At 42.3% G+C, this 11,484-nt stretch overlaps 3 protein-coding genes across 3 annotated transcripts; 2 read left to right on the plus strand and 1 right to left on the minus strand.

Annotated features, from left to right (window-relative positions):
* Positions 1 to 164: 164 nt before the first annotated feature.
* On the plus strand, positions 165 to 2,279 carry LOC129410131 (uncharacterized). The gene is made up of 3 exons (XM_055157562.1): positions 165 to 407; positions 492 to 531; positions 701 to 2,279. The coding sequence occupies exons 1-3, from the start codon at positions 302 to 304 to the stop codon at positions 2,277 to 2,279; spliced, it is 1,725 nt and encodes a 574-aa protein (XP_055013537.1). The 5' UTR covers positions 165 to 301.
* A 282-nt stretch (positions 2,280 to 2,561) lies between these two features.
* Positions 2,562 to 5,503, minus strand: s100v2 (S100 calcium binding protein V2). The gene is made up of 3 exons (XM_020933318.2): positions 5,084 to 5,503; positions 3,849 to 3,980; positions 2,562 to 3,184 (listed from the first exon to the last, which is right to left on the minus strand). Exons 1-3 carry the CDS (start codon positions 5,090 to 5,092, stop codon positions 3,014 to 3,016), a joined length of 312 nt encoding a protein of 103 aa, XP_020788977.1. The 5' UTR covers positions 5,093 to 5,503; the 3' UTR covers positions 2,562 to 3,013.
* A 10-nt stretch (positions 5,504 to 5,513) lies between these two features.
* Positions 5,514 to 10,811, plus strand: ssr2 (signal sequence receptor, beta). Its single transcript, XM_020933317.2, has 6 exons — positions 5,514 to 5,655; positions 6,056 to 6,216; positions 7,565 to 7,663; positions 8,495 to 8,603; positions 8,731 to 8,808; positions 9,496 to 10,811. Exons 1-6 carry the CDS (start codon positions 5,605 to 5,607, stop codon positions 9,604 to 9,606), a joined length of 609 nt encoding a protein of 202 aa, XP_020788976.1. The 5' UTR covers positions 5,514 to 5,604; the 3' UTR covers positions 9,607 to 10,811.
* Positions 10,812 to 11,484: the final 673 nt, after the last annotated feature.

Consider the following 11,484-nt stretch of genomic DNA (forward strand, 5'->3'; position numbering starts at 1 on the left):
TATAGTTCTGGTTAAGATAAAGAAAATCCCCTATTCTCCATCACCCATGTCCTGTTCATATAGACTCATTTCTTTCAATATCAGTATTTGGTCAAATGCGTCAAATCGTTTCAGTAGTTTTAGTAATTTTTTTCACAGTCATCAGACAAAAGAGAATGCGTGGATGTTAGTACTGGGTCACAAAAGTAATTCCGATGTGATGTTGTCTTTAAGGTCGGAGCTGATGAGAGCTGAGGATTTGAATATAGAACAGGGAGAGTGCGCTGCTGCTCTTTATCTAGACAAATGACTGTGGATATGAATGCATAGCACACAGTGTGGCACAGAGACGTGGGCAGAGATGACTCCTACGCTGTACCTGCTGCTCTTGGGCATCACTCTGAGATCAGAAGCCCTTTCTGTTGCAGGTAAGACACTTTTATAAAATACCATCTTTGACCTGGTTCACCTAATGTCCTCCTTCATCTGAGCTTGTGTGCCTGTCTTCACAGAGAAGAAGATCATCCCAGTCCACTCAAACACCACTGTCAGGTAGTACATATGTTTATTGTGCCTTTGATATGAATTAATAAAAGGAAAACTTGCTAAAGAAATACATAAAAAATAATACAGTGTTACTACATATATTGGACACAGAGAGTATATACGAGTATGTGCTTAGTAAGTGATATGCAGCTTGACCACAGTTTGCTCCCAGCAGGCAGCACATCATTGTGGCAATGGAAGAGGAGAGCAGAGTGCTTCAATCAGCCCTGCACCTATTTGGGAGACACTCCTCTACATCAGCTCTTCTGTTATTTCACAACAACACCTTTGAGCTCCTTAAGGGGGTGCTGTCTTCTTCAGCAGTGCAGCATGAGCTCAGCCTGCTGGGTCATGGCCCCAGTCCTTCCACTCCCACAGGGGGTGCTCTTCTCTCTGGATACACCGCAGATAAGCTGATCCATTTGCTCTGGGCTCTCCTATCTACTCTCCCAGGCAGGCTCAGCAGCATCACAGTGCTGAGCTGTAACCTGGGCCGGCACACACAGTTCACATCTAAAATACTGTACAGTCTCAGGTCTAGAAACATCCACACCACAGTGTCCTTCTTCTTCTCCCCTGTGGCGGTCAGTCCAGTAGGGGACATTCTCACTCATACAAAGGGTCGGTGGACATCTCATGACCTCAGACAGCAAATCACTGCTGAACTGGGCCTCAAGCCTGTTTGGAGAAGAGGTGAGCTGGGCTGTTCTGGCCCCCTATACAGGGAATATAAGGGTCCTGTGTTGTTCTCTCAGACTTTAGACTGGCCCAGCCATCCCCAAATGTTTGTTCCCAAGGCCCTACGCAAGAAGTATCCATGCATTGACTGTCTGGAAGGGCTGACATGGAGTCTGTTCTTTGAAGAGAGTGAGAAGCGCCGTGCCCCTGATTTCTCTTCAGAACAAGACCAAAAAAACCTGACCATCACATGGCTAAGCGTACCTCCACAGGCCACAAGAGTGTTCAAACATATCTCTAACATTCAAGACCTCCTGGTGGAAATCCGATACAGTGCCAGAGAAGAGATGTCCTCCAACCTGCTCTATGTTCTCAATGACTGTGTTTATAGAGTGCACTGGTTTAACCTGAGTGTGAGTCTGGTGGGGAAGTTCCTCCAGGCTGATGCTGCAGCAGAGAAGGAGCAGTTCCTGCAGAGCTTCAGTGATAAGGCAGGCACTCTCCAGAGCCTACAGCAGGGCCTCAAAGCCTCAAAATTCCATGAGTTCTGCAAACAGACCTTCCAGTTCGGCCACTGCAACTACAACTGTGAGCTGTGGGGACAGTATTTCATGGTCGCTGTGTTCTCTGTGTCAGTCATGAACTTCCGGGTCTTTTCCCTCTTCCTCATGAGCACCATCAGCTGTGAGGTGGGCCTGCTCCATGGAGTGGACTCCCATGTATGCACCTCCTTTGTGGGGGATGTGCACCCTATGATGAGTGAGGTGCCCTGGCCCAGGCACCCACGCAGGGGTTTCTATGGCGGGACCATTACAGAGTTCGAAATGGCTCCACAGGAGCAGCAAATATGGCTGGAACAGGTGGTGGCCAAAGAGAATGCACTGTACATTCAGGCCAAGCAGATTATGAGTGTGGTGGACCATGACCAACAGACAGAGCTGGAGATCTTCGGCCGCGTCAAGGTCATGAATAAGTATGTCTTTGCGTCCTACCTGGAGTTCTTCAGAGGCACCCCTGAGGGAAAAAAGCTGAAGACTGGATGTATCCTCACATCCCCAGAAAGTGTTCAACCATGACACAACTTCAACAGCACCCAGCAGAACAGAACAACACCAAGCAGCATCCAACAGCACCCAACGCAGCAGAGCAGTACTCAACTGCACCCAGCAGCACCTAATGCCACCCAGCAGCACACAACAGGACCCAGCAGCACACACTACCTAACACTACCCAATAGCACCAAGCAGCACACAACAGCACCAAACAGCACCCAGCAGAACCATAGCATTCATTTTTCTGTATTCTGTATTGTAAACCACCATATTAATTGCCATTATTCAAGAAATAGTCAAACTCCATTAACTGAATACTCACAATTTATTTAGAATAACACTTTTATTAAACTCAACCTTAAGTATAATGCTAGAAAGACCATGTTTTTTCATTAAAATGCTTTGGAATGATTGTCTGCTGGTAATAATAAAATATTTCAAAAAGTATATTTACTAAGCTCGCAATTAGTTCTTAAATGTAGCACTGCTGGTTGTGACTATGTGAAGCAGTTTGTGGCAGTGAGTGGCTAAGACGGGGTAGGAGCACATGCTGGAGAGAGTGAAGGGCTAAAGGGGGTGTGCTGTGTTGTCGGGACAGTTGTGTGTGCATGTGTATATAAGTGTGTGTGTGGGGGGGGGTGTTCAGGCCAGTTGTCGGGGCCTGTGTGTGTGTTTCTGTGTTAGTGTTTGGGAATGCAGAGGTGGTAGAGTAAATGGGACCGGTTGTTGAAGACGGTGTGGGGTCAGGGCCCCAAGGCTCACAGCAGGGCACAGCTGCAAGTTGAACCCGCACCCTGACTCAGGATGTTGTGCTGAGATGTGGCCAGTTGCTGGATAAGGCTCCAGAAGTGACTGAAGGAGATGCCTTCTCCAGAGCCCACGCCCATCTTCCTCAAGATCTCTGACAGACCTTGCTCTGAGCCAATGCCCTGAGAACACACAATACATGAACAGGTGAAGCTTTAGACAACAGAAAAGAGAGGAACCATAACCATAACAGAGAACAGGAACTGTACAAAACAGTACAAAAGAACCACAACAGAGAACAGCACAGAGAAACCACAACAGAGAACAGCACAGAGAAACCACAACAGAGAACAGCACAGAGAAACCATAACAGAGAATAGTACAAAGAAACTAGAACAGGGAACACTACAGAGGAACTAGAATAGAAAAAAGTACAGAGGAACTAGAACAGAGAACAGTAGTTTAATCTTTATTTGAAGGGACAATACACAGAGACATTAAGATAATAAAAACAGAGCCATTCCGCACCAGATAACAGCTAAAATAGCTAGTTTCCATCTGCAGTCCCTGATTTACAGAAATAAAAAGAGACTGCAGAGTACATGCTGCAAGTAGTCAACATGTACAGAGGAACCACAACAGGGAGCAGTACAGAGGAACCACAACAGGGAGCAGTACAGAGGAACCAAAACAGGGAGCAGTACAGAGGAAGAACAGGGATTAGTAGAACATCATCAACATTAGTACAGTGTATGTAATTTATAAAATTGCTCTGGAGTAAGCTATATGAGGTCACATGACCTCATATGAGGCCCCGTTGTGGCTCTGTAGGGCCCAAAACCTTACCTTAACCAGGTTGGGTAGCTGAGTAGACAGGAGGCCCTTAAACTCATCCGTTTTTAGGGTGGGGCTCTTGTCGGCAGAGGCAGAGTGGAACTTGGACACCAGCGTGTGGATGGCGTTCTCCAGGTCTGAGTACTGCACACAGACAATAAGTTTGAACACACTTTTGCATTTATCCTCATTGGAGATATCAAAACTATGAATGACACATTTCAAATCCACCCTTTTCTTTGATCACTGCTTTACACTCCTGACATCCCTTGACCCTGATAAGGCACACCTTGAATTAAAAAATAAAAATTTCAGGAGACTTCACAAAGCTCACCGACAGAAGGCCAAGGGTTTGTCAACAAAGCAAAGGGAGGATACTTTGAATAGAAAAAAAAAAAAAAAAAAAAAAAAAAAATATATATATATATATATATATATATATATAAACGTCATATATTTATTCTGTCTGTTTATTCATCTAAAATGTAGAAAGGTAGAAAGTTGTAAATAATACAGAAGGAACACTGAATGAGAGGGTGTGTTCAAACCTTTAACTGGCAGTATATGTGGGTTAATATATTCAAATAATACATTATTTGAGTAATGGGAGCCTGATTTTGGTCCCCATGGAGTGATGAATACATGATGGAAACACATTATTTTATGCATTCTATGAGTAATTCAATTTCTATTTGCAATGATACATCATAAATAAAACTTCTGCCTAGGCAAACCAAGACGTGGCTTGCCACGAATTGCCTTGCCCAGTGACACAATGTATGCAATACCGGTGGGGATTCTGCTACCACCAACTTCTGTCATGCGTCAAGCGTCCCAGTGCTGACAGCGTGGTCCCTGCGGCTCAGCGTTGGCACGTTTGCGACAGTTATTTCATGTATGTGGCCCGACCGCCTCGGAGCCGCGCCTTTGCTTAAGTAGCATGGCACATGCCAAGACAGGCTTTCTGGGCGGCAAAGATAGTTACTTAGTCTATGCCTAGTCTAGGCCCTACTTAAGCCTAGAACAGACACAGGGGCAACTATAACAGACATAACCGTGTGGCCAGACGTCTCCTTCATCATGACGCATAGGCCCTACTGTGGCCCAACTCGCGTTCTAAACTAAAGCATAGATCAGAGTAGACCGAAGAGATAAAGTTCTCCACACGCAGCTTTAGGCGATACAACTATGCGCTCTAAAGTTTTGGCACACATAGCTATATACTTAAAAAAAAGACAACTACCTACCTGCGGCATGTTGCGCTGTGAGGGGGCGCTGCTGCTGCTGCTCACTTTAAAGAATGTGCGTATCCAAGTGGAACGAGGACCAGGTTCCCAGAAGAGCCGTGTACCGTGCGGCTTTTCGCAGTGAGAGGCGGAGGGAGAGAACCACTCTTGCTCCTGGCTGATGTGCAGTTTGTTTGCAGACTGTGGATACGCGCCACACCCTAGAGCTGCTCCAAATACTCCACCCACGAACTGTCACAAAGTTTAAAACTACAAAACTTGAACACTGAATTAGTGATGCTATATGTCTATGATAAAAGCAATAGATACAACAGGAGTGTTTTATTTAAGCTTTTGCAGGCTACAGTCAAAAGAGCAAAGAATACGCAATATTAAACTAATGAGTAACAGACGCTCTACTCCTAACCAAACACCGCCTCCTCCTAACCTCCAGAGGGCGCTGCGCTGTGCCGATATGATGCGCATGCGCAGAGCGGAGGGGATCGGACACGTCATGTTTGGAGTGGATGTAAGTTGTGCGCATGCTTCACCGAGGACTGTCAACTCTGTTATCTGAAGAGAACGCGCTGAAGGTAAGGCTCCATCATTTTTCTGTCATTTAGGAAAATATTTAGGGTATTCTGGGATAGCTCTGGAGATTTATTATATTAAAAGTGACTTTTTCTCATAACCGTAGAAATCTAGAACTGAGCTTTATGTGCACGTTCTCTGGATGCGATTCCCAAAGTCCACGTAAGCGTAATTTCCAGAGGCTGAATGAAAGATGAAGTCTTTTCAAGAAAGACAGTTTTACTAAATGTTATATTAAAGGCTTCACAATATATAGAACATGCACTTAATTCGAGCAACAGTGGCATTTACCAGCCGCTGATTCCGATATGTGTTGACGTATCGGGAAGGTTAAAGGTGTAGATGTTGCCTGGTGGTGATGGCAGTAGTAGCTGAAGTTGTGCTCCCCTCTCGTTTGTGCAGATGATGACCGCGCTGCTCCTCTCGCTCCTCCTGCCCCTGCTCGGCCTCTGCACCGCAGAGGACGGCGCTCGCCTCCTGGCCTCCAAATCTCTGCTCAACCGCTACGCCGTGGAGGGCCGAGATCTCACCCTGCAGTACAACATCTACAACGTGGGCTCCAGGTGAGAGAGGACCGCACGACTGACTGTGCTGTGCCACCGCAGGCCTACTTATTTAGTAGAGTGTTTTTCCCACTGATCTGAAGATTGGTGGCTCAAATCCCACTCTCGGTCACCTGACATAATTTGTGGAGCATTTGACCCACAGGTTGGTGGTGTAATTCTAGCTCCCACAAATGAATGCTGTCGTTGTGTCCCTGGGGCAATATACTTAACCTTCCTCTGCACTTGTGTCTGTGCACACTGGTGTATGAATGTGTGTGGGTGGTTCCTTGATGTAAAGCTCTTTGAGTGCCTCAAATGTGTAAAAGCGATGTATAAAAAGTTAACCATTTTACAAAGTAGTGGCTCAAATATAGAGTAAAGTATTATCAAGTAAGTCTTGACATAACATCTGATTTATAGTTTGAGGTATATGTAAGTGTACTTGAGAGGACAAAACAAAACATAAAAAATAATCCACAAAATGTGTTATTTTCAAAGGATAGACACAAAAATGGAAAAAAAAGTGGTGTGACCTTTTCTTACTTACGGACTTATTCATGGTGGGAAGAGTAATCAAAACTTTTACTCAAGTAAGAGTACCATTACAATGTCAAATATGCCATGGAAATAAAAGTTAAAGTATACTGTAGGCTTGTTGAAACGAATGAAAATCAGATACTTATTGATCTGAATATTGATATCTGAATTAGACTAATTTGAGCAGGTATCAATACAAAAAGTCATTCACAGGACAGAAATGAACCTTTCCTGAATAGCTTTACGTATGTGATCTTATACTTCTGATACAGATCAAGATAATTTTAGACAAGTAGACCACTATGCTTGATTGAGCTAAAACACAGGTGTAAGACAGCATGGTAATAGAAAAGTACTAATGATTTAATGTTGGAAATCACATTCTGTTGTCTAAATAAAGAGTGTTTTTTTAATTATTGTTTTGGTATCTAAATTCGTTTTGAGTATCTTGCTTCGTATCAAAATCAAATTTGAAAAATTTGTGTCATGACAACACTAGTAGGGCTGTAGGCTTTGGTTGGTTAGATTGATTAGTCATTGGTGTGTTATTTGACCAAAATGTATATTGAGCTGCTAGTCATTTTATTTAAACTATAAGGATGGGACAATAGTTGAAAGGAAAGTGAGTAATTTGAGTTGGCTGAAGATTTGATATTATATACAATACATTGTTTCTTAGAACTTTTAAAGTTTTGTCAGTATGAATAAAGTGTGTGTATTGGACGGGGTCTTGCACCTTTGGGATGATACTTAACATCAAAACGATGGCCTAAATGTTGTTTTCTATGACAATGAAAATGACATCTTAAATCTTGTATTTGTTTTTCAGTGCTGCTCTTGAAGTGGACTTATCTGATGACTCTTTTCCCCCGGAGGACTTTGGAATAGTTTCAGGAATGCTTAATGTGAAATGGGACAGGATTGCTCCGTATCCTTTCCAAAAAAAAAAGGTTTTCTTAGAATTTGGGTCACATTTAGAAGTTTCCATAAGAACTGACAACAGTCATCTTCTGAGAGTTTTAAATTAAAAAAAAAAATAATAATAATAATAAAATATATATCTATATATAAAAATAAATACGTTTTAAAAAATCTAATAAAATCTAATATAATCTCAAAATGAGAACTTCAGTTTGTCATCTGGACAAAAGTTTATTTGGTCGAATATATTTCACAGCTCATCCAAGCTGCTTCTTCAGTTCTGGAAAGATGCTTGTAGACACTGCCTTTTATCTGCTGGAAGGGAGGAACTAACTAAATTGAAACTACTCTGAAACTAACACGCTACTTGTTTAGTGTTTCTCTTCGTTAACTAGGGCTGTTGAGCTTGCACTGATTAGCATAATCATTCAGGGTTGTAATGGATGCTTTCACACCTCTGGGCCTGACCTGGCTCAGAGGTGTTTCAGAGTAGTTTCATTCATTTCAAAACTCTAATTGCAGTCCTGGAATTGCCCAACTCTATTGAACTAAAGATAAAAGGAGATGTTAACTTAAACTACTGGTTCATGACCTCACATGGTAGAACAGAGCATCTTGAGCTTTGGAGATGTAGACCGATTGAATTCTCCTTTATGAGTAATCAAACGTGTGAATGAAACACAACACAACTCCAGGTATGTTTTTGATGCGATAACAGCATTAAAACATAACTAAAAGCTCACAAGCCAATTTTGCATAGTATAGGACCCTTTTTAAATCTACAGTTTATAAAGCCAGTAACCTGTTGTGCTCACTGTCCCTTGACCTTCTTGTTCAGAGCCAGTAATGTGTCTCATACAGTAGTGCTGCGGCCGCTCAAGGCTGGCTACTTCAACTTCACATCTGCGTCAGTGAGCTATGTGGCACAGGAAGGAGGGCCTGTCGTGGTAAGTCTGTCCCGAGTCAAATGGTAGAGTGTGGGTAGTACCCTTTTATCCACATTCACCCTCTCGTCATTCCCCCCTCCTAACAAGCCCCTCTCTCCTCTCCTCATGCCCCGTCTCCCTGTCTCAGGTGGGATACACCAGTGCCCCAGGACAAGGTGGTATCCTGGCTCAGAGGGAGTTTGACCGCCGCTTTTCCCCCCACTACGTAAGGCACAGCTCCAGAGTAACATTTTTATATTCAATTTGTTGGGTTGCAAAATGTTAAGAATTTTCAGTAGAAATCTTGGATTTGACCATCTGCAAGAAAAACTTCACACACTGCTTTTATGTGACTGAACGAAATCTCATACCACAGTACAAATATATTGTATAAGCAGCTGTATAAGCAGCTGTATAAGCAGCTGTATAAGCAGCTGTATAAGCAGCTGTATAAGCAGCTGTATAAGCAGCTGTATAAGCAGCTGTATAAGCAGCTGTATAAGCAGCTATCTAAGCTAGCTATACAAAAAAGTCCCATTGACATGACAGAAATGAACCTTTCCTGAATAGATTTAGAATGATGTGAAGCTGCATCAGAAGTACTATGGAATCTGACAAATTACACATATATAAACCCACATGGTAATGTAACTGAAAGTACCACGATTTAATGTTGAAAATGGCATTCCATTGTGTGTGTGTTTTTTTTGTTTTTTTTGTTTTTTTGCTGCGCTATTGAAATTAGTATTGAAATTGAGTTTGTTGTTGAAATTGTAGTATGTAGGACAGTGCTATTTTATACAAGAATTTTTAATAATCTGTGTATTTAGCAGTTTCTTTCATCATGTTATTGTGATGGAAAAGGTTAGCTGGTTCTTTGAGTAACCACCCTCTATGTCCCTGTATGCTGCAGCTGGACTGGGCTGCGTTTGGAGTCATGACCCTGCCCTCCATCGGCATCCCCTTGCTCCTCTGGTACTCCAGCAAACGCAAGTATGACTCATCCAAAGCCAAGAAGAACTGATGCCCTTCACCCCGATGGACGATGAGGACAGCAGCTGAGCATCTAAGGAGCCTTCTATTGGACATATTTTCAATACTTTGTAATTACAGGAATGACAGATTTTCTACAGAACTGTGGAGATGTGTGGGTATAGATGTGTGCATGGGGCCAAGTAGTGTGTCTGCGGCAGCAACAGTGTGTGTTCTAATGGACTGAGCTGTGCTAGCAGAATCTAATCTTGTACCTTTTCATGTTGAGCAGGCCGTCAAAGGCATTTAAGGAGCAATATTATGCAAAATTTTATTCTTGAAGAGTTTTTCAGACTAAAATTTAGTTTTTTATACCAGTACAAGTAAACATGGCTAAACTGTATGTTGTTTGAACACCATCAACTGTCCAATAGCTTTTTTGTCATTTTAGTCCAAACTGCAGTTTTAAGTTCTTGGTGCACAACACTGTAATCAGAAACACCTGGCTGTTAGATCAATCAGTTTTTATACCGCAGACCCTGGACGTCCTCCCCCCTCACTCATCCCCTCATTCACTTTTGCCCAGTTGAACAGCTCTGTTTGAAATGGTTAGCCGCAGAGCTTAGTTTAGTCTCACTTTAAAGAGACGTGCTTTTTTCTGGTGTTAAATAATGTGCATCTCATTTGTAGAGAATATTACACTTTACTGTAAAATAGGGATCTTTTCTTAAGGTTTAAGGTTGGGTTAAGGCTAACAACTTGACAACAGAAACTAATTTGCTTCCTTTTTAAAAGTGCAGAACTGTGCTGCTGTCCCTGTCTCTTCTCAATGGCATTTCATGTAGCAATCAATTTAAAATTTTTTGAACATTTGTGTATCAATACAATGAATATTTCAAAGTTTTGGAGGTAAATAAGCAGAGAGCACCCAAGCCATAATTGCAGGATTCCACAGAATTGCAGTATGTTTACGATAAGGGAAAACTCAGTTAAGATCATTCAAGGTAATTTTGCATAACATCTCTCCTTTCAATGTTTTGCCATTTGGGGTAAGTAACTTAAAACAATACAAAGAAGTCCAAAGATCCATGAATAAATGTTCAGTCCCCTTTTAATAGCACGTGACTACAGTAGTGGGCACTCTGAAGCCCATCACACCACTTGCACATGCACTGTTGTCTATATTGGGTTTGTAAATTATTTTTGAAAATGGCATGACTTATTGAACTTTTTGTTTAATAAAATCACACACAATAACATCTGAGAAACTCATAACTTCATAACAATGAGTAAGGTATAAGAGTTCAAGAGTGATTTGTAGACACCCCTGTAAAGCGAGAAAAAAGGATCAGCAGTTTTCAGATTCTAGAATGTGATTGTCATACTGCCAGATGGGCTCAAGAGCCGCATTTCCCTATCGATTACATTTGTACTTTGCCATGAAATACCCAAAAAGTAAAGTCACAAATGTTAAACCTGATTTTCCTCATTTTAGCTGCCCTTATCTGTGTTTAAGATTACTGGTCTATAGATTTTTTTTCCCTCTTATGAAAATGCACAGTACAATGAATAACAACATATTTTGCAGATGTACAGCTATTGTCTACAGTACACTACAGTAGAGGTGTTTTTTCAGTGCAATCAAAAAAATAATAAAAATAAAATAAAAATAAATAAATAAATAAAACCCTAGGCTCCTGGAGTCTAAAATCTGCAACCCAAAACCCACCAGAGACCCTTCACACTAAGATACAAAGGAAATCGTCACCAGCACCAGAGAGACTACAGGGCGTCTGTGGCGCAGGTGGTGTGCCACTTTGGGGAGGCTCTCTGGTACAGGTGATGTATCTCCCCGCTATATAGGCTCTCTGGTGCAGGTGACCCTCTCTCTCAGTTTAGGCTCTCTGGTGCAGCTGCCGCATCTCTCCTC

The sequence above is a fragment of the Boleophthalmus pectinirostris genome, unplaced genomic scaffold (assembly GCF_026225935.1).
Source record: "Boleophthalmus pectinirostris isolate CB_2022bp ecotype Guang Dong unplaced genomic scaffold, ASM2622593v1 HiC_scaffold_21, whole genome shotgun sequence".
In the NCBI taxonomy this organism is placed as follows: Eukaryota; Metazoa; Chordata; class Actinopteri; order Gobiiformes; family Gobiidae; genus Boleophthalmus; species Boleophthalmus pectinirostris.